The sequence below is a fragment of the Tachypleus tridentatus genome, chromosome 1 (assembly GCF_004210375.1).
Source record: "Tachypleus tridentatus isolate NWPU-2018 chromosome 1, ASM421037v1, whole genome shotgun sequence".
In the NCBI taxonomy this organism is placed as follows: domain Eukaryota; kingdom Metazoa; phylum Arthropoda; class Merostomata; order Xiphosura; family Limulidae; genus Tachypleus; species Tachypleus tridentatus.
Window position 1 is genome coordinate 156,483,272 of NC_134825.1, and position 24,580 is coordinate 156,507,851.

Consider the following 24,580-nt stretch of genomic DNA (forward strand, 5'->3'; position numbering starts at 1 on the left):
TCTCTTATTCTTTCTCCTTGTATCTATCATACCAATTGACGTTTAAATTGAAATTTAGTATGTGATAAATAATAAGCGCCGACAGATGGACCACGTTGCTCTCTGTTTCATTACAGCTACCAATGCTCACAGTAACTGCTTTCCAAATCGGATTGTGAGCTAAAATTGTATAAAACTTACTACGCGAATAAGTTCCGACATATGTTGTACGTACAGAAGACAAAACTACGTGACTTTAACGTCTTTAATGAATGAGAAAACCCAGTTTATTTCGCGAACTCATATAGTTTCAAATCAAGTAGAATTGTAAAAGTTGTGTGAAGTTTAAAGAGGCATGTTAACCAAAAGCCTTTCGGTAAATATGTTTTCTTCTTTAAGGCATGGATTGAACATTAATTAAAATATAACGTTCTCTGTTGAAATGTCTGTTTGTTTGTAATTAAGCACAAAGTTACACAATGGGCTGTCGGTTCTCTGCCCACTACGGGTTTCAAAATCCATTTTCTACCTTTCTATGTCGGAACATATGCCGCTGTTCCACTAAAGAGCGTAGACATGTCATGGGCACGTTGGTAATACATTTTAATAACATGACCTAATTTAGGTTGGATCTAATGTTTGTTTGTTTATTTGTTTTTTTTAATTTCGCACAAAGCTACACGAGGGCTATCTGCGCTAGCCGTCCCTAATTTAGCAGTGTAAGATTAGAGGAAAGGCAGCTAGTCATCACCACCCACCACCAACTCTTGGGCTACTCTTTTACCAAGGAATAAAGGAATTGACCGCACATTATAACGCTTCCACGGCTAAAAGGGCGAGCATGTTTGGTGCGACAGGGATTCAAACCCCTGACCCTCAGATTACGAGTCAAACGCCTTAATCCATCTGGCAATGCCGGCAGCCTGGTTGGATTTAAAGTGGAAAGTTAAGACGTAACAGTTATCATCAACGTAAAGAAATATGTTGGAAATTGGAATATGCAAAAGCAGAATAAATAAAGTGGTAAAGTTTGTTTGTTTTGTTTTTAAGTTTCGCACAAAGCTACACGAGGGCTATTTGCGCTAAGTAGTAAAGAAGAAGCATTTATTGTTGTTGTACTTTTAGTGAGAGAGAGAGAGAGGACTCGAACCCCGATTTTAGCGCAGTGAATCTTTTTTATATTAGAATATTTATAGGTGTCGTTTAAGGTCCTTTTTTGTGTTAATATGTTATTCATAATTTATTTTGTTGTTTGTCAGAGAAGTGTTTGTTTGTTTGTTTTTTGAATTTCGCACACAGCTACTCGAGGGCTATCTATGCTAGCCGTCTCTAATTTAGCAGTGTAAGACTAGAGGGAAGGCAGCTAGTTATCACCACCCACTGCCAACTCTTGGGCTACTCTTTTACCAGCGAATCATGGGATTGACCGTCACATTATAACGCCCTCACAGCTGAAAGGGCGAGCATGGTTGGCGCGACCGGGATGCGTACCCGCGCCCCTCAGATTACGAGTCGCACGCCTTAACGCGCTTGGCCATGCCGGGCCGTTAGAGAAGTGTACCATCTTCTCAAATACTTCCATTTCTGACAACGAACTTTATTACAAAGGCAACAGCCACCTTGTGGTATTGTGATGAACTTTAGCATGAAACTTTGCTCTTAATAGGAAATGACAAAATTTCAAAAAAACAAACAGTTACTAGATTGGAGAAAGTATAACAATTTTTTTTTTTTTTTCATATACAACCGATGTTCTCGAGAATAGCAATTCCAATTTATTCTCTAATGTAAGCGAACGAATGAAATACTGTTCTGATTTGTTTGTTTGGAATATTTAACGAAAAATGCTTCAACGCTACTTACGCGATCCGTCCCTAATTTTAAACTGATAATCTAGCGGAAAGAAAGCTAGTCAACACAACCCACCGCCAAATCTTTACTAACGAATAATGGAATTGGTCGTCGCATCATGAAGATCTCCCGTCTAAAAGTTCTAGGATATTCGACGAATGGTTTTGATCCTACGATCCACAGGTTGCTTGCAAGTCGAGTTGTGTAATCACTAGACCAATCCTGTTCGGTTTTTTTGACTTACAGTAACAACAAAATTATTTGTGTGTGTGTTTTTGTTTGTTTTATTTTCAATACATAGAATAAGGAAATTCCTTTTCTTTGTTTCATTACAGAGAAGTAACGAAAGTAAATTATAGAACGTACGAGATAAGACCTATACGTTTTACTTTCACACCTCGTCCTTCAGGACTTAGGTAAGATGTTTCATTAAGCATCAAAACATAGTAATACTTTAAATACGAGAAGATAAAAACTACAATAAAGAGGTAAGTATAGTAGTTTGTTTTGTTTGTCTGTTTCTTTTCTAAATTTTGCGCAAAGCCACACGAGGGCTATTTTCGCTACCCGTCTCTAATTTAGTAGTGTTAGACTAGAGGGAAGGCAGCTAGTCATCATCACCGCCAACTCTTAGGTTATCTTTTACCAACGAAAAGTGGGATTGACCGTCACATTATTACGCCCCCACGGCTAAAGGGGCGATCATGTTTGGTGTGACGAAGATTCTAAACCACAACCCTCAGATTACGAGTCAAGCACCCCTACCCCCACCCACCCCTCCGGCCATGTCAGGCCAAACGCTTTTGTAGATTCCTGTAATATGTAAAAATGTACTGTAATATGTAAATCTTCTACAAATATCTTAAAACTTATTTTGAACTATTTAAAGTTATGCAGAATTCATACGTCTGTGTTTTTTAAACTATTTAAATTTATATAGAATTCATACGTCTGTGTGTTTTATTCGCAAGTACAGAACAAATTTCATAGTAAATGAGACGTCTACTTCTTTTAATGAGCAATAAACCAACACATTATACATACATCTTGGTGAACACTAAACATCATATTTAAACTGATTTTATATTAAATTGAACATAATCTGTCATACACTAATACTTACACTCCTACATTGAATAATATAACACTCGAGTCCAAGCAATTATGTCATGAGAAAAATGTGGATAAAGTGTGCAGTGAAATTAATCCTTCGAACATGACAAATTAAATCATGAAGTTGTGCTACCCTGTAGAGTTCCGTACAAACTAGCAATTTGTGTTGTTAAGACCCACCGAACTGTTTTTAAAATCACTGTTTATCTTAACACTACCTCATGAGCCGAAAATGGCCGCCACAATGTTTTTCTTCGCATTCTACGTTCCGTAATTTGAAGAGATGGTTAAAATAATGAGAAAAAAAAAAACAACACTTTCTATTATAAGTGCGACTAAAACTTTCCAATTAGTGGCTGTCTGTCAGTGGAGGCGTATGCTGTTTGCATGACGCACAACATTTTTATAATTCTCGAGTGATAGGTCACAACAACAGCAAAACAACTAAGTTGCGTGTAAATCCATAATGTGTTGTCCTGTAGCATCATACGGAGATGTCTGTGGAGGCAACCCCGGGTGTCCCATCGGCGCATGCGCCATCATCATAGGGTGTGGGTGACCCGGCAGCAGCATGGACTGGGAATGGACCGAAGATCTCAGCTGAGACATTTGAGAGTAGCCCATCATACCACCCATGTGACCCATGCCCATAGTAGGTTCTGTACAGGACAAATTTTGCATACCTATAAAGCACAAAGGAGTTATAGATAAATAATATATCTATATAAAAAACAATTTTTGCTATTAAAATCTATAAAAAACACCATCATATTAATACATACGTAAGATTGTGTTAATCTAAGAACTTTGTTTTAATAAAAATAGAAAATTATTTTTAAAATCTTTATATGCATTAATAGCCGAAAATAAATAACCTGTCAAATTAATCAGTACGAAATGAAAAGTATTACATTGTGAAAAGTATCACGTTTTAATGTACCATGAAAATAACAACTACTTGCACTGTAAGTTTTCACTGCCCTCTAGTGTTAAATTAATATTCTCGCTGTCAATAAGGTAGTTTTCAAATATCCCACTCTACAACAGTTTTGAACCAATTAATTGAAAGTGTATGATATATCTTAGGCTATTTGGTATTGGTTTTTATTTTAAAATAATTATTCAACATCCTTATTTAAATCCTGTCTAGAAATTTTGCTCTCGTGTTTAAAATTCTATTGGTATCGTAACATTCTACGGGAGAAAAAATAATTAGATTCTTTCTAAGCTGCGAACATTGTTTCTTCATTTATATCTTACTTATACTATGAGTATAACTGGATTAACTTATCCAGGAGTTACTACTATATGTATAACCTCTCTCACGTTTCTTTTTGTCATAATATTTCATATATGTATGTTACTCAGATACAAATACATCTAAACAAATGTTTGATAAGATTCAACGACTCCTTACCTGGAGGTCTCATGTGCATCTGTTGACTTCCATCCATCATGTATCCCATTCCAGCGCCATCTGGACTGTAAGCTGAACTAGGAGTGCTTATGGTTCCTCCTAAAAAAATTAAAAATAATATAGCATTCATCAAAATCGTAGGCTTACTTTAAAATGATCAGTTACATGAAGTAAGTTCCTTATTGAAAAGTTTCAAGATATTTTTAACTATTGTCTTATATTATTGCTAACGTTTGTAGTTGAAGTAGGACTCAAAACGTTAATCTTTTTACCTATCGAAAACGTTTTCGTCGGCTGATAAATGCATATTTAGAAATATTATAGCTTTTAGAATTCATCTCGATTGCGTTACGCTAACATGCTTTAGTTCTTTAAAAAAAAAATTAAATGATGTCCCCAATGATTCATCCTTTCACTCTATCTTTTCACCACTAGAGCAAAATTTTGAGCCTTTCGTTACCGATCATTGAACACGCTGCTACTTAGTTCTCACCATGAATAACCCAAAGTAACCTCCACAGATATCGATCGAAAACAAAACAAGAACTTGTTCACATGCCAGGGAGTACTAAGTTGCACTGTTTTAGAAAACTTTTCTCGCTGACGTTAGGGAAATGAATCGAGGGACTTGGCGATAGTCGATGTGGAACCTTAATGAGGGACGCCATTTCCTGATTTCGTATAACATGTATGTGGCTCAAACTTTCGGCATAATTTTTTTCTATTCTAATCTGCCCAGAGGAAAACATATGAATATATCATCAATCACTGACTGCCAATTTTCGATAAAAATCCTCGACGTCAGAAGAGCGGATTGACTCCAGATGCACAAAGACTCGTTGCCAAAAAAGCTGTATCAGTGCACTCGGCTCCACCACATGCTTTTAACGTTAGAGTTCAGTATAGGACTAAAGGTCCTCCTGTATCGCTTCAATGATGGATGGGCTTTCTACTTAATGATAACGACTGTGTAACGCCGTATATATATATATATGTATATATACACAAACCAGTAGGGCCTTCTGCCTTTTCTATTCTGCACTCTTCGTTCGCTTTCAATCACTTACTTAATCTAAACTAAAAACTGTTTTAGGCTGCAATGACATCGCCTATAAGTGTTTAAACAAAAGACTGCGTTTAAGCCATAAGGCTCATTGATTGACGTACTACCAAAATATTCAAATCAAGCAATATTTGAATTTGATCTTGAAATGTGTGAGTTTACACGTTGATTTTTTATTGCAAACTTACATCTGTGTTTAAGTTTTAAACTTTACAATTACAACTTACAAGGCTTTCAAGCCAACTGATTGATGACTCAAGAATTATTTGAAAAATTACGCATATTTACAAATACCATCATCTACCACAAGTTACTGTTCAAGATTATTCTTTCAATACTAGACGTCGTTAGCCGGATTGAATAATGAGAGTCAAAAGTCCGTGTGAAATGCTACTTATAACTGCAATAGAAAAACTTTTATTTAATCTTTTAAGTTATGAATTTCAACGTAGAAAGCAGATGAAGCTCTTTGAGCCATAGGCCTAATATTCGTGATAAAGAACACATAACTTGTGACAGAAAACAGATGGATATCAGAGTCAATTATGTAATCAGTTTAAAGTATTAAAACTAAAGAATTATTTTAAAGCACTGATAGGAAATACAACATCTGTATCACGACGCTCTATATAAATTATTTTAATCAGATATATCACAGATAAAATTATCTGTAAAGGAGTATAAGTACTCCATTTTTCACGAAATAGTTCAGAGATGAAGGTATCTGTAAAAAAGTATAAGTACTCCACTTTTCACAACATAATTCAGAGATAAAGTTATCTGTAAAGGAGTACAGGTACTCCACTCTTCATCTGACAGTCTAGTGGTGTAATTCTTCTTCCGTACATGGACTCTACTTTTAGAGAAATTAACACAATAGTGTATGGAGTACAGTCAGTCTTTCTACTAGTTTTCTGTTCCACTTTATGTGGTATTTAAACCGAACGGCAAAGAAATAGAAAATAATAATGAGATTCAGTACTGGCTTCCAAAAAAATACTGAAAAGAACCCCTGCTGTGTTCCAGTGAACACAAAGATTATTTCGCCCGTGAGGTTATCGTAAAACATAAAATGTCCGTCAAAAAGAGAAAAAAAAAACATGTATATTATACAACATACCAGCTCTGTTGGAGTGGTCAATCATTGGTTGAACAATCCTTCGTCTTGCATTGATGAACCTGAAAAATAAAAATACTCGTAGAATATATATCATTGTATTTCCTAATAGTAAGTATCAGATTATTTCACCCAATGTGAAATGAACGTTCAAAGTTTTCAGTTTTATGAATTAGGTGTGATAGAAAACCTAGAATTCAAGTGGTTGCTTGAAACGTCTTTAAAATTCAAACAAATTAAAAGTATATCAAACCACAATCCTGAGAAAATATATTGTGTCAACGCCGAGCGTAACGCAACCCATATAAACAACTGTGCAGTATAACACAATATTATTAAATTACAAGTGTCGAATAAATATTATAAACTTTTAAAATTAGAAACAGTATTACAAAATATTGGCTATTACCAAATAAGTTGTTCACACTTAGACAATTACCATTCTCGCCGCGGAACAAATAGAAATTCAAAATATATATTACTTTTAATTAAGTGGATAATTCAGCGATTGTTTAAAGTGTGGCATTTAAATAACGCACAAATAAGAAATAAATCGAATCATTTGTATGTTGTATACGTAACCCGAAACTACAAAGGATATCTGCCGTCATCCCTAATTTCGAACAAATGGCCTAAAGGGAGGTCCAGCCAGCATCACCATACCACCTTAATGGATTGACTATCACTCTTATAACGCTCTGGCATGGCCAGGTGGTTAAGGCACTCGACTCGTAATCTGAGGGTTGCGGGTTCGAATCCCCATCACACCAAACATGCCCGTGGGGGCGTTATAATGTGACAGTCATTCCCACTATTCGTTGGTAAAAGAGTAGCACAAGAGTTGGCGGTGGGTGGTGATCACTAGCTGCCTTGTCTCTAGTATTACACTGCTAAATTAGGGACGGCTACGCGGATAACCGTCCTGTAGTTTTGCGCTAAGTTCAAAAACAAACAAATCACTCTTATAACGCACCCACAGCTTAAAATATGTGGAATATTTTGTGGTGTCGCACGGATTCGAACCCAGTCGTTAGCTTCGAAATCCAACCAGTGCCCATGTCAAAACGTGATTTGATAAGACTACACAAATTCGTACAAATGAAATTTTAGAATTCTCAAATGCAAGTCAGATCGTGGTAAAAATCAAAATGCGACATACAATCTTCACGCATCATAGTAATTATGTGTATACTATAATTTGTCAAACAAGCACAACAGCGATTAGATGCGAGACTCTCCAACCAGAAACACTCAGACATTACATAATTACCACACCTTATCTCAACAGCTGTAAAAGTGAGATTTCAGAATGCCACGTTATCTCATGCAACACGACAAACTCACACAGACTTAAAAAAAAAAAAACATCTTGGTTATTACCCATGTGGAGAGAAGCGATATGATTAGAAATTATATAATCATCTAACAAAGAGGGACCAAAGATATTTCTTGAAATCATAAATTCAGAACTTATTCCTTACTCATTTGAAATCGATAAAATAAAACTCTTTTAACTGTTACTCAAATATATCTGTTAATGTGACAGTGTAACAACCTGGTCTTCGCAGAATGCAGATGATCTTATATTATGCTAGCTCCATGCGGATGCTATATAGACAGTGACTAATGGGTTTTCTGCGGAAATATGACAAACAGAGCGTCCAATGATTTATGACAAACTTCGCTCATAGCTAGCTCGTTTGTATATGTATACACACACAAATATATACAACAGTGAGAAACCCCATGCAGCCGGGCTCAGCAAGCTGGCATATCCATCTCTATACGTATATAGTTTTCTTATATCCAAACAGGCTTATAAATGTATTGAAACCCTGAAAGAACATGAATCACTGACCGAAACTAAATGGGTAACCATTTCCTTCACTGCCTACAGCTACACATCTCGCGTTTCTCCTTTCATACGGAAAAGACAAATTACAGCGTTCTCTTGCTCCCATCCCAGCTTGATTTATTAGGCCTCATTAGGTTATGATATTAATACAGAAAGAGAAAGATGGCGCTTTCTCAGCGCCATTTTGAGAGGATAACTTTGTAATGGAAATATAATAAGGAAGAAGTTGAGTAAGTTGATTATCTTTGAAAGTATGGAGAAATTGTTGTTTGTCTACCAAATTTATACGTTTTTAAAGAACGTGTGAGTTATGATCTAGGCTTACAGTGAACTGAACACTGTCCTTTTATGATAATTCATTCGATTTAGTAGTGCAATCATACGTGTTCGATCCCTTATAAGACTGTCTCATAATTTACAGTTATTTAAAACAAATATACGTATGCATATATGTGTGTGTATGCATCTAAAAGTACTTACACATATACTATTATCAAAACATGTATTTAACCATCTAAATATTTACATATCTGCTGATTTGCTCGGCTAAGACATCGACAAGCAAACAAAAAACCTAATAATTTTCTTGTAATGACAGAGGTCAACAACGTATTACATGCTTTCTTTCACTTCGCTTTATATTTCATGACAGTCGCTACACAAGCATTTCAAACCGGATAGACACTAAACCTGAGAACCTTCGGAAAATATTGGTTGCAAAAGTCGTTAAACCATCCTATTTCCTTGGAGAGCGAAGAGGCTTAATTGTTACAGAATAATCACCACTCCTAGTTAAGCCCCATAATGCTCAGTAGTTCCGTGTGTCTTGCTGAGTTGGGTTAGTTTTGCATGAAAACCCCCCACTGTTGCCGAAAGATTAATTATAACAGAATATGCAGGAGAAATTAAGCAGCTAAGCCTAAAGAACTACCCAAGGCTGCATGAGGTACAAACTGACTGTATGTATATGCAAACGTGTATGCTTGTATGGTTTTATATTGTTTTGTTATTGTTGTTTGTTTGTTTTTGTGTGTTTTTTTCTTCTTTCAGGCTTAAGTAATTACCTAACCTCATTCAAGGCCAACTTGGGATTTAGAAGCTATTGATTTTACGATTTGTGTTTTATAACGTGAATTCATCACACAATATGTGCATTAATTTGGTATTGTGCTTCGCTAGTCTCGCTGGTATATCGAAATGATGATACGAACTGTTAGGATAGGAAAGTCAAAGTTCGAAACTGATACATAAGTGATATTTTGTACGTCTTTTGTTGGTAAAAGTAGTTTGAACCGTCACTTGTTAACTTACAACAGCCATTTTTTGTTTAATTATGTGATCTATGTATTTTTTTACCATTTCAAATATTCAAATCAAAATTCACAGTTTGGGGTAATACAGTAAAACCCTCGAAGGAGTAAGCGTTCCAAAACGATTTAACAAAAATTTGTGTTTCATTTCTTTTTCGCCATTTTTATCGTCTATTTCTTGCAAAAAAATCTGTTTTTCTTCGCCTCTGTTTTCACAGAACACAATCTCCTTAGAAAACCCTAAAACTAGTGCGTACACAATAAAGCATCACTCGCAGCTTTGCCCCTCAGAGTCACAACAGCATGTCCGGGAACTTACCACATTAGAAACCGGGTGTTGATACATGAGTAGAGCACAGATAGAGCATTGCTTAGCTCTGTGTGTTTGAACTTCAGCTGTTTTTCTGTTCCCCAACACTTTCAACCGTGAGGGCGTTATAATTTGACGGTCAATCCCACTATTCGTTGGCAATAGAGTAGCTCAAGAGTTGGTGGTGGGTGGTGATGACTAGCTGCCTTCCCTCTTGTCTCACACTGCTAAATTAGGGACGGCTAGCGCAGATAGCCCTCGTGTATCTTTGCGCGAAATTCAAAAAACAAAAACAAACAAACTGTTTCCAAATAGTGCACAAAACGTTATCTATCTAACAGTGGGAATGGCAAAGGCAGGTTTTAAAGTTTAACTCATGTTTTAGTTTTAAATAATGTAGTTATCATTTAATAAACAATCACTGTGAAGAAACTCAAACTTACGTAAAAAAATTCTAAATGGCGTATTTTACCACTCTTATGAAAGTAACATTTTTTTAAATATCCAGAACTATTTTCACCGCTACACTACATTTAAAAATGTTACATCAGACCATTATAAGGTAAAAACAATACCTCATACAAAAATAAAAAAATATTTGTTTACGAAGCACAAAACTATACAAGGGGCTCTCTGTGCTCAGCCCATCATAGGTATCGAAACCCGGTTTCTAGCACATTGCTGTGCTACTAAGAGGGGGGAGAACGCAAAATAAAAAAGATGATTAAGTGTGGCTGATGTCAAACTGTGGATCATAGGGTCAAGTGTGATGACGTATTACACTCTGACCTGCGGTATTTCCGAGAGTCTGACATGGTCCTTGTGATAGTGGGTGTAGGCCCGGCATGGCCAAGCGTGTTAAGGCGTGCGAAATTCAAAAACAAACAAACCAAGACAAACAATAACCAAAATATAAATAACTAGTTTTCTAGTGAATTTTTTTTGTGAAATTAATAAATTAATTAATGAGAGCAAACATTTTTCGAGTATCTTAAACCTTTAGTGGTTTGTTCTGAATTTCGCACAAAGCTACACGAGGACTATCCGCGCTAGCCGTCCCTAATTTAGCGGTGTAAGACTAGAGGGAAGGCAGCTAGTCATCAACACCCACCGCCAACTCTTGGGATACTCTTTTACCACCTAATAGTGGGATTGACCGTCACATTATAATGTCCTCATGGCTGAAAGGGCGAGCATGTTTGGTGCGACCGGGATTCGAACCCGTGATCCTCAGATTGCGAGTCGAGTACCTTAACCACCTGACCATGCTAGGCCTAACGTTTAGTGAATCCAGATTAAATTTCCATTTCTGCTTATATTATTAAATTAATTCTTGTTTACGTAGCATACAACAATGTTAATTAAACCTTCAATCATACCGGGATTAATTTATACTTATGAGTAAACAATGCATCGAAAATAAAAACAGATAAGTGTATCGTTGATTTTCGACAATATTCATAATAACGGTTGACTGAAAAATGTTTGTAAGGCTGCGACGTTATACGTATATATGATAAAACAAATCAAATGTCGTAAGACGTTAACAATAATAATTTCATAATGATGTTGATTATATTAGAATAAAAATTATTCGAAATGATTCAAATTATTTTGAAAGTTAGAATTTTTGTTGTGTCTTGTTTTATTCCTTTCTTTCGGTGCATACGAAAATATATTCTTAAATGTTCTAATTAATGCACGTCTCTTTGCCCCCCCTCTCTTCCATTTTAAATGTTTTATTACTTTTATCAAGTGCATACATACAGTTCTTTTATCTCCTAATTTTGATGTCGAATATATATGAGCACAAAACACCTACACATACATACGTATATATATATATATAATTACTTTTATCAAGATGTATACATGTAGAATTTTTTATTATAGAGTACATGGCCTAAAAGGCTGTCACAAAATCCTGAATAACATTAACGTGCCAGAACAGACAAGCTGGCAAAGCAATATGAAAAGAATTAATAATTACAAACAGCGCAATCTGGTGTTCAGTATGTTAAGTCTGTGTTGTAAACATGACGTGTACATCAAACTTCTGGTTAATAGCCCATCACTTAGGCTTGATTTACTGAAGGTTATGATGGGTTATACCTCCTCCTCTTAATATTCTCGTAACCGCTGTGCTTAACAAGCTGACAAATGCCAAGCAAACAATGTTTTGATTCAGCCATGCTGTTCGGGAATGAAACTTTCATGAGATCAAGCTGGCATTATCAAAACTGAACAACCTTGTGGCAGGTGGCAATAATGACGCTTGATACCACCTCAGTTAGACTCGCGCCCTTCCTTTCTTTATAAACACACCGAGACCAATCAAATCTCTATGATTTTTGCTGTTGGTTGCATAGACTGGCGCCACCACATCTGTCTTCTGAATGTATCTCACGATTTATTTTATTTTTTTTTTGTAAATGTGTTAAACTGATAACATATGCCACTTTAAAATTACTCGGTGGAAATTAAAAATTTTAATTATCAGAAAACTTCCACGAAATGTGTTTTTAATGTAAGTGTTATCGAAACTATATAAGAAGTAAAACACGAATGAATTTTCAGTATGCTGAATTACAATTAACGAATTTACTTAAATTTTTATTGGTTTGGAAATACGGTGGTTAATCATGAAACTGAGAACGGCCTGGCACAGCTAGGTAGTTCAGGTGCTCGATTCACAGTCTGAGGGTCGCGAGCTGGAATCTCCATCCTACCAAACATGATGGTCCTTTCAGCCATTGAGAGCATTATAATGTATAGGTCAATCACACTATTCGTTGATAAAAAAGTAGCCCAAGAGGTGCGGGTGGATGGTAATGACTAGCTACCTTCCCTCTAGTCTTTAACTGCTAAATTAGGGACGGCTAGCGCAAATAGCCCTCGTGTAGCTTTGCACGAAATTCATAACAAACAAACAAATGAAACAGAAAAATGAACTCCAAAATAAGCAGTACTATAAACTTTCTTTGTGTACTGAAACGATTCGCGTAAATACACGAGACGTCCCTTTATGATCACGTATATTCACAACAGAACATTAAACATCGTAATATTTTCATTATTCGCGCGTCTTGTGGTATAAAGCAGTACGAAAGCACACGCATCTTTGTTTAGCACTCAGCCTAATAGTAGCCTTATGCAACAGTCTCAACCTCATATTCCTATTAATAAGAAATTATTGTTTTGAATTAAGCACAAAGCTACACAATGGACTATCTATGCTCTGTCCACCACAGGTATCGAAACCCGGTTTTTAGCGTTGTAAGTCCGCAGACATACCGATGAGCCACTGGGGGGCTTAATAAGAAATCTAAAATATATCATCATATAAGAGGGAGACTACCAACAACACTACGTTTGTGCTCTAATCAATGGTTGGAACTCTTAGATCCACAAACACGTTCGACTTTTAGTTAACTTTATTGAGTTCTGTATATGTATGTGCGTTTGTGTGTGGTAGAAAAATATTACCTTCCACCGCATTCATTTTCGCATTATCTTGAGAACATTTTATAGCACAAATTATAATGCAAAAAAAAAAAAATCATTTTACTTTTGTCAGCAAATGTTCTCATCAATATAAAGCGATTGAAATAAAGAAAGAACACGACAACACGAAATCAATAATCATTTGTGTGCATATCCTACCACAGTAACGACAAAATGATTTATGTATATATGACAGTGTTTGAAGCGATCTGCAGACTGGTGTATAATGTGACTTCTAGCCAAGACATCCACACTAGCTGTGTCTTCCAGCACTTCTGTCGTCATGGCAACGGAAGAAATCACTTAGTGTAATGCACCTTTGTCCCACCCGCAGTCACAGTCGGCGATCTTAACGGCAGTTATGGGACTTGCTGCGCTATTTGTCATAATTTGGAGCTGATGTCTGTAATCAGTAATTGGTGCTTAACGTATTGATTTTTCAGTAGGAAATTCTCATGGGATTCGGGGCTATATCTTCTGATTGCCATGAAGTTTCCTCACCTACGAGGCTTCACCGTTGTCTGAAATGCCATTTATCTTGCTTACGACAGCTACAGTAGTCTTATAAACTTTCGGGAACTGTATGTAGTACAGAACTCACACGTGCCCACATCGACGCTCGATTCTATATAATACTTAAGCAATGAGGCAGAAAGCAACAATCTTGTGAAAAAAAAAAGAGAAAGAAATATGACTCTTGTAAAATTTATTATATATATATATAATATGGTGCGTCGTACCCACAGCAATTATTTTAAACAAGAATTTTTTTAAATATTATATATACACAAGAGTCGTGTAAGCTATGCTTTTAAAGATAAAAATTAGATTAAAATTGAAAATTTAGGCTTTGCGCAATAATGATTATTTCCAAACTAATGAATATATATATATATTAATGACGCCAGTGGTTTAGGAAGAAACTGTAAAGTGGAAGCGCAAGGCTAGACACAAGAATTTTACAAGAGATTGTAAAAGGCAGCTCAATCTGGGGGGTCAGAGAGCATACCCCCTAGAAAATTAATATAATTTATAGTTGCTATATGAGTCAAATATCTAAAGTTGGGGGCGCCACAGCATACCTGGTTCTGATGCCTCTGCATGACGCGTGTGTGTTTTTCTTATAACAAAGCCACATGGGGCTATCTGCTCAGCCCACCGAGGGGAATCGAACCGCTGATTTTAGCGTTGTAAATCCGGAGACATACCGCTGTACTAGTGGGGGCCTGCATGACGCATTATGTATTGTAATATCGTGTTCGGTTTGTTTTCTAATTTTGTGCAAATCAACTCCAAGACTATCTCCGCTAGCTGTTCTTAATTTTTAAGTGATAGACTAGAGAAAATTAATCAACATCAATCACCATCAAATTCTTGGGATATTCTTTATCAATGAATAGTGAGATTCATCACAAATTATAACACTCTGTGGCTGAAAAGGGGAAGTTGGCGGTGGGTGGTGATGACTAGCTGCCTTCCCTCTAGTCTTACACTGCTAAATTAGGGACGGCTAGCACAGATAGCCCTCGAGTAGCTTTGTGCGAAATTCCAAAACAAACAAACAAACAAAAGGGGAAATATAATCGGGATGTGATTCCGACTTTCAAGAGTAGTATAACCACCAGGCCTTCTCAATCCCATAATGTACGTATATGGATTTGATAGTTAAAGTGCCTTTTCACAACTTGGCCTGGCCCGGCATGACCAGGTGGGTTAAGGCGTTCGACTCGTAATCTCGGGATCGCGGTTTCGAATCCTGATTGTACCACACATGCTCGCTCTTACTGCCGTGCAGCCGTAAAATGTTACGATCAATACCACTATTCATTGGTAAAAGAGTAGCTGAAGAGATGGCGGTGGGTGGTGTTAATTAGTTGTCTTCCCTTTTGAATGTCACTTCAAAATTAGGGGCACTAGTGCAGATAGCCCTAGTGTAGCTTTGCGCGAAATACAAAAACAAACAAACACAACTGGTTCAAGATTTTCTGATAACCAAATATTATGATTGAACGTTGTTATTGAGTTACAAGTAATGTTTATACATATTTCTAAATATATAATAAATTTTCCACTAGCTGGCGCTCAGATTCATTGGATAAAATAAATAATATTCTTTAAAAGTTTTATATAATCTCCCTTTTGTATGAAATTTATTTTAATAGATGCAATCTATAAAAATAAAAATTATCCCACATCGGTAATTCACCTTTATCTAACTATCCATATCTTCTGATTAAAGAAAGCTACCTATATATATCAGGACCGCAAGCCGTTCGCTGAGCGGTAAGCCTTAGGGCTCATAACACAACTTTGTGCTTAAGTTAAAACAAAACAAACATATCACAGTTAATAGTTAATCTAATTAAATATAACGATCTAAGTAACAGTTTGTAATTTCATAAACAAAAACTTATGACGATTATAAGACACTGATTCATCAATTTGGTACCATTGTTGTTATCGATATTTTCGGTCGTAATCCCAGTAATATCCACACAAGGTTCGGCCAGCTTAAGCCAATTTGATTAGTCCTAAATCCACATTATAATTAACATTGTAGGATAATTCTGATAAACACTGTTAAGGAAACAAACATTAAAAACAGAGGAGGAATGTGACTACACTACACTACAAAGGCATGTGCTGTTCTTCCTACAAAACAGAATAGTGAAAGCTCTTTTTCCACTCTTGAAAAGCGTAAAAGCCAGCTCTTCGACAATTCTCGAGCTACATGATCATTTTTGCTGCTTTTAACGTGTGTTTTTTTGCTTCTCTGAGATACCTTTTTCATTCCAAAAATAAAATGGGATATGTCTGTTACATTTCCTCATTCACCCCAGAGAGAGGCGCGTAATTTGTTACGCTCAAGTGATCTAGTAAATTCATTATAGTTGATATTATCATACACTCGTGTTTTCCTTTACTTCAAAACCGTTATTAACAACCACGTCAAATATACATTTATCAATTACGAATGATATTTTTAAGTATGAATTTTAATTAAAATTACTTTTTCAGAAACATTTTGCGCGTCTAATATAATTTTAGAAGAGAACGGTTATTTCATTAATCTACAGAACGTTATCAATTTTAATTAATTATTATTAGAAGCAACTCTCTTAAAAAGTAGATAGTATCACGTGCTTTGGCATGATTTTACATTTCGCCCATACCATCTGTAGAAAAATTTTTACAAGACCAATATTAAATTAGAAGCTCAAACTCTAATTATTTCCATTTCAAAATTTACAGAAATGCAGTGTTAAAAATTAAGTTTTCTTAAATTTGATTGGGTAATAACTGTTTCACTCAAACAACCACAACTAGAATATATAAAAAGGTTCGAAAATATTTCCATCACTTTCACGAGAAAGAGCCAATGGAAAGAGGCAATTACTTTTTTCTTTACGTCGAAAAAGTCTTGTTAAAAACGAACTTTAATTTCGTCTGCACGCAAACCCAGAGAGACTGTTGTTTGCCACCTGTCTAGTCTTAATTGTAATCTGTCAGAAAACTCCCCAACACGCGGTCTGTCTCTTTTCTGACCCCAGTATTTATCGATCGGTAAGATGAAACAATTTCACTTTGACAGGATGGAACAATGAATAATATGTCAGTGGTCAAGACACGCCTTTCCCGCCTGTTCGTTCCCGCCTTGTCTCGGGCATAGTTTCTTGCACGCGACATATTTTCCAATTTGTCTAGAAAAACGCATGATAACGTTACAAGCTGTCTCCAGGCGATGTTTTCGCATTTTTCGGAGATTAACTCGTTGGCGACAGCATTAGGAACTATGTTTTTGATAAGAATATGTGTTTAAAATTTATTTATGTAATCTGTTATCATTTTTCATGAGAATTCAAACCGCTCGTTGAAACAAAAGTATCGAATACTAACCATGCGGTAAAAACACACATTTTTTTACGTCGTTAAGCCTAATTCAGTGCGTTTATATATCGATACGAAGACAATTTGTTTATAAGAAATAACATGTGCTTGTACACTTCCACCTCAAATACGTTAAACATCTAAATACCTTAGCAGTAAACAGACTTAAGACAACAAATAAGTAGTGAATGGCTGTAACAAAAATAATACAATTTATAAAACAATAAATGTTAAAGATTAAGAAAAGTAAAAAAAAAAACATTACTTCACGCCTGCATGAAAACATATTAAGTACGAAATGCTACACAGTTCACACTGTGGGGCTGATGAGAGCAAATATTTCCTAAAGCCACAGGTTTCAGTTATTCTTGATATGTGTTTTGTTATATAATGCAAGTTATTGTGTTCTACACAATTTTAATCACAATTACGTTAAAAAATGCCGAGTGTTAAATCTGGCTGGAAAGCTAGACAGCCTTAAATAATCTTTCACAACATATGAGTTTGAAAGAGTGTATAAATAAACGCGACACAAAGACACCCATCATGAAACAAATATTTGGTATAATTTAAAACACATTCTTGTATATGTTCGTAGTTACCCTCTGCGTTATGTAAATAAAATAATTGGCATATTTTAATATGTTCTCCAACTTGTCTCGTGAGCGAAAGACGTGAAAAATAATACCAACATTAAGTAATAACATGTTATACCAAGACTATCATTTTAATAATTGCCACATATACAACTTTCTTTGCTATTGGCCTGGTGGCTAGGGTATTTAACTTGTAATCTGAGGGTCGCAGGCACGAATCCAATTACTGAATATGCTCACCCTTTCATCCATGGGGGCGTTATAACGTAATGGTTCATTCAAGTATTCGTTAGTGAAAAAGTTGCCCAAGAATGAGCGGTGGACGATATTGACTAGCTTAATTTCCTCTAGTCTATCATTCGGAAAGTAAGAACGGCTAACACATACAGCCGTCTAGAAGCTTTGCGTAAAGTTCAAAAACAAATAAACAGGCAAATTTTTTTGGCAGATTTCAACAAAATATATTGAAGAAAGATATGTGGACTTCACGTATGACCTGTACATATCTATCTCTGATTCTCTACCAATATTATCATTAACTGCCAATCAAAGCAAGTTACCTGCACAGGCCAGAACTAACAATTAATCCGGTAATTATGTAGATAACTTAATATGCCGTTCTAACTACGTACATGCAACATTATAAAAACAAAACTTATAATAATTAGAACGAGTTGATTCATCAGTTACTTACAAAGAAATGCTAAGGATTTGTTGAACTACATGCTGTCATCATTACAGTATTGTAAACAAAACAAAGTCGAAATTCCATAATCTGTCTTTCAAAGTAAAAACAATGGATTATACCAACAAAAATAATCACCCCATATCATCTATATAGTTGTTTTTTTTTTGTCTGTGATTCCAATAAAAAATATCACGTGGTTAGGTCAGCTTAACATATTCTGATTAGTCTTAGTTCCATGTTTCCCGATAGGACAGCGGAGTCTTTGTGGATTTACAAGGCTAAAATTACGCGTTCGATCACCCTCAGTGTACACAGCAGATAGCCCAATGTGGTTTTGCTTTGAGAAAAGACATACACACACCCCAAATCCATGTACTTACCTATCAACGCGAAAAATATAAATATTGTTTAACCAGTACTGTTACTAACAGTAAAGAAATAATCTACTAGAAATAACAAAATACACGAAAGCTAATTTTTGTTTTATGCACCACTGCTCATACGCTCTTCCTAGAATAGCGAAATATCAAATACCTTAACTTTATATAACCCCTCATAACAACGTCTATGACCAATGAAAGTCTATAAACTGTTCAGAAAGCAACGAACGAATTTACAGTAGTTTTAAATTTGAGATAACTTTATACCACTCATATTACTAACTATAGATTTCAGGTAAAAGGACAGTACAGTTAGTACAACGAAAACTAACATTTATGAGGATAAAGAAAATGGCGAATTTTACACGAATTCGTAGACTATATAGAAGATGGTTGTTCAACAGCACCCTCCGTCAACTCTTTGGATACTCTTCTCTGACTAGTGAAACTTGACCGTCAATCTCATAGCAGACACAAGGCGTAAAAGTGCTGGGTTCATTTATACGTCAACAGGTTACCAACCCTGAATCCATGAAACTACTAGATCTCATCCGAGTTAGAGAATTAAGATCTTACATGTGCATGTTCTATTAACTACAACAATTCAAACGAGAAGTCGTCTTACCATCTACCATTCTTTACTGTAAATATTTTGATAAAAGAAATGTAGCAGTCATGAAAAATTTTGAGCAAAGACATCATTATACTTACATGCAGAAATAAATTAAAAGAAATTTTAAAAACGGCCATATAATTGTATTTCCCAAAACTCAAATACCGTAGTAGTTATTGTTGTTGTTTTTAATATTGAACAAAATTCAGAATTTGTGTTGGCGCAAAGTTACATTGGACTATTTGCTATGTCCAGTGCGAGGAATCAAACCCCGGATATTTTATTGTAAGTCCGTAAATTTACTGTGACCCACCAGGAAACCAAAATTTATAGCAGTTAACTCATCGACTATTCCAACTTTTATCGGTTATTTTTTACGATATGTGTTGTCAGCTCTAATGCACAAAGCTACACAGTAGGCTATATGTGATCTGTTCACCGTGTGTATCGAAACCCAGTTTTTATTTAGCTAAAGATTTACAATCGGTGGGTTCATAAAGTGATACCGGATGAAAGAGAAAAACAAAACACAAACACGTTAATATTTATAAATTTTACATACATATATATTCGTTATATCTGTGATACCTGAAAGTTATAAGACATGTTGTTTTTTAAAACAAAAGAAAATATCCAAATAAAAATTCATAAACGTTCTGCCACACCACTGTTTTGTGCTTTAATATCACTACATTCACGTGCCTGTTCAGTAAGCTACAGCCTTATCACTGTGTGAAAGAAAAATGTTCCTATGGGTATCAAAGTAATTTTCCTCTTTATGGAAATAGCATAGCCAAGTTACATCACCAGAATGCACACACACATACACACACACTCTCTCTCTCTGGTTCGGTTTGATTAGCGTGTACACCAGCAAGCCCACGGTGCAGAAACCTGTCTTTGCAAGAAGCATCAATCTTCGCGAAGTTTCATTACCAAATGGAACTTATTACATTCCCTAACAATGGAGGTTCACAACCTCAATATCTCTACCAGCGTCAGCTAAAAATAAAAGAAAGCATGACACGAGCATTACCAGGCGACGGTTTCCCTAATGGAACGGAGAAACATGGGTAAGAAGTGAAGGAGAAAAACGGTTAGACAGAACACTTTAAGCGTTTCGCTGTTAATGAAATTATTGTTTCGCTTCTCTGTTGCTCCAGTAATGAACGAATTAGATCTAATACTATTGTGTTTTAAGTGTTCGCTCTCTTTACAAGGCGACTTTTGCTTGCTTCTCTAGGTTTTATCGGATTTTTTTGTTTGTTTGTTTGGTCGGTTGGTTGTTTTGTTTTTTTAAAGAATACAACACATCGTTTATTAGATTGCTTACTTTTGGAAGAGCTGCAGCCGAACTTAATGCGATGAGGAGCAAAGCTTAAGACACGGGCCGTCATCCGGAAACCTTTACCAGACCGATCAATTTATAAAGATTCTGTGCTGTTTCTTTTAGCGCAGAGCTGTACAATGGCTGGCTGTGATCGAATGCAGAATTCTAGCGCTATAAGCTTGTCGCTGTGTTATCAAGAAACGAACCGGAAACGTTTGTTGGTGGTATTATAAATGCACACGAGAAAATAAAAAATTAACAATTTCTTTTAGCAATTTGTATTAAAACGTAGTCCTGTTTGTTTGCTTGTTTTAAATTTCGCGCAAAACTACTCGAGAGCTATCTGCGCTAAGACGTCTCCAATTTGGCAGTGATAGAATTCATGGAATGCAGCTAGACAACACTTGGGCTATTCTTTATCAACAAATCTGTGATAAAAGAAACAACAGAAAGCTTATAACGCCTCCACGGTTGAAAGGGCAAGTATGTTCGGGGATGTGATTCGAACACGCAACTCTCAGATTGCGAGCACACTACCCTAACGACTAGGCTAGTAACAAAAAAGTTCTAAATACTAATTAGTCCCTTAAAATGTTTGGCTAAATAAATAATTCAACCATGCTTCTTTTTCCTAATAACTAAAAGTAGTAAACTAGACTTGGTAACATTTTCATTGTTACTTTGATGGTTTATAGAGATCTTTAAAATATCTGTTCAGTTTAAAAAAGGTCCTTAAAAGGTTTGTTTTTGTATAGTGACGTAACGCCATCTATGAATGCAGTTAACATTAATTTACGTCAAAGATAGAAAACACTCAGTAACAGTAATAATGGTTTTTTTTGTTTGGGAATTTCGCACAAAGCTACTCGAGGGCTATCTGTGCTAGCCGTCCCTAATTTAGCAGTGTAAGACTAGAGGGAAGGCAGCTAGTCATCACCACCCACCGCCAACTCTTGGGCTACTCTTTTACCAACGAATAGTGGGATTGACCGTCACATTACACACCCCCACGGCTGGGAGGGCGAGCATGTTTAGCGCGACGCGGGCGCGAACCCGCGACCCTCGGATTACGAGTCGCACGCCTTACGCGCTTGGCCATGCCAGGCCCCAGTAATAATGGAGGTGGGAGGTTATGATTGGTTTGTTTTGAATTTCGCGCAACACTACACGAGGGCTATCTGCGCTAGCCGTCCCCAGTTTAGCAGTGTAAGACTAAAGGGAAGGCAATTAATCATTATCTCCCACCGGCAACTCTTGGGCTACTCTTTTACTAACAAATAGTGGGTTTGACTGTCACATTACAACGCCTCCACAGCTGAAATGGCGGGTATTGTTTGGTATGACGGGGATTCGAACCCGCGGATTACGAGTCGAGTACCTTAACCACCTGGCCATGTTTGCCACAGTAACGAGCAACGTTAAGAAAAGTCTTTGAGCAAAGAACGTATTTGAAGGAGAAAAATAATTTATTTGATTTGTTTATCATATGTATAAAATAATATCTTTATCTGAAGTTGGATTTTCTTGTATTCGGTGTGGTATTAACTTGAGTTCTGCACACAAACTTTCACCACAAACATCTCATTTACTCTTTCCTTGCTAGTATTCTTTATAAATGTTGACAGTTTTTGAGTCCCAAAATTTTGCAAAATTTCGAACCCGCCTCACGTTGGTCCTGGTTGTGGGTTCTTATCGTTTCTTATCCGAGTGTGATTTATTTTGTCAACCCTAATATCTTATTTTGTCTAAAACGTCTTTTTGAATGGCTTCTATGAAATTTTGACACAAACCACGAAACACTCATATGACGTCAACAAAACTCAACGGGTCACTGTTTGACGATCTGACATAAATCATTTTAACCGACTGTCAAGTTCCTTTCACTTATAATAACACAGATGTGTATGACTGTCAAAAACACAATGCACTGGAGGACACATGAATATTCAAAGAAAAAGAGAAAAGAAACACAATCAGGCGAGTAGGGAGCCACCGACTATTAACATAGTATTGTGCACGTTCTAGGTAAGTGAGAAGGGCAGATGTTTTACTAAAAAACATGATTGGTGGATGAAAATGAAGCTCTTTATTTTAACATTATACGTTATAAATCGACCTTCAATAAACAGCGAATCATAAGTAACACAAGTATTTTCAGAGCAATGATATCGGACAAGATATCAAGTTTTATGAAAGTTATACAAATGAAAAGGAGTATTCAATAACTCGATGAGCAGTGGCAATGGACGAAAGGCCTCGTCGGCGATGTAGTATGACCGACGTAGTATGATTGACATATCATAACGTATTTTCCGTTGCCTTCATCCATGAGTACTTACCCTCCAGTGATTCAACGGTAGGTCTGAAGACTTATGTCGCTACAGATTGTCCATTGTGCGCCCTTGCACTTAAGAACACACACATGTATATGTGTATATACAACAGTAAGTTTACGGATTTACAACGCTAAAATCAGGGATTTGATTCCCCTTGGTGGACTCAACAGATAGTCCGATGTGTCTTTGCTGTAATAAAACACACACGTGTGGGTGTGCAGGATTTATTTACAGAAAATCCCTTCGCCCTTCTGGTGGATCATCCATAATTCAGTGAACGTATAGTGCTAAAATACGGATTTTAATTCCTAAAATGGGCAAAGCAGAGCTAGCCCATTGCGTAACTTTGTACTTATAAATAAACAAATGTAAAAAAAAAAATTATAACTTATAATTTCGTAAAACTACTTGCCATAGGCACTAGAGACACACTGAGAATTGTATGGTATGTTCCGACAAATTTAGCCAGGATACACAGCGTTTCAAGAGCAATCACGTCAGGTGACCAGTGTACTTTCCGCCAATCTAAATCAACAAGAGAAGTCAAATCTGAAATGAAACTGATGTAAACATCAACTGTTCTGGGCTGCTTTCGTTCATCTTCGCAACATTTACACACTGACATTTATTTCAAAACGTCAACCTTGATTTTATGAAAACTTTTGTGAGGAAAAATAATTTAGATGTGTAGTAAAAGATGGTTTTGAAACATCCTGTACCTTATTCAAACTTTCCTCAAACAGGTTCTGATTCGTCATGTACGTCCGATGTTTGTTTTTTTGCTCTAGGGCTTAAACGTTTTAAACATCGAATTTCCTTCATAACGAACATTTACCTTGATTACTCTATTTCTAACCAACCTTCATAATGTTTTTTTTTTCTTCATAAGCAATATTTACAAAGAGGGTTTTCTTCACAGCCATTGTTTAATAATGATGGTTTTCTTCATGACCAATCTTCACAACGAATTTTTTTATGTATCACTATTGTAGCCAATGAGAAATGAATAACAAAAAGACTGGGTATGTATCCTCGGATGAATCATCGATAAGTTTGAGAACTTATAACAGTAAAATTCATGTTTCTATGCACGCGGCTGGTATGGCACAGTCCATTTTGTAACTTTGTGTTTAGTAATAAACAATGGAAAAAAGCCCACGTATATAAGTGTTTCCGTCCGTGCGTCTTTCGTTGTTCAGTATAATGTAGAACATAAATACTGGTCTAAGA

The 24,580-nt window shown here is 36.0% G+C and overlaps 1 protein-coding gene across 3 annotated transcripts in view; it reads right to left on the minus strand.

The window, feature by feature from the left end:
• Nucleotides 1-2,824: 2,824 nt before the first annotated feature.
• LOC143228339 (homeobox protein Meis1-like) overlaps nt 2,825-24,580 on the minus strand; it is a 117,938-nt gene continuing 96,182 nt past the window's right edge. For all 3 annotated transcript variants that reach the window (XM_076459610.1, XM_076459616.1, XM_076459622.1), the window contains exons 9-11: nt 6,544-6,602; nt 4,361-4,459; nt 2,825-3,626 (exon numbers count right to left, since the gene is read on the minus strand). In XM_076459610.1, the coding sequence (XP_076315725.1) occupies nt 3,388-3,626; nt 4,361-4,459; nt 6,544-6,602 (397 nt within the window). In that variant the 3' untranslated portion in view covers nt 2,825-3,387. The remainder of the gene's footprint in view (nt 3,627-4,360; nt 4,460-6,543; nt 6,603-24,580) is intronic.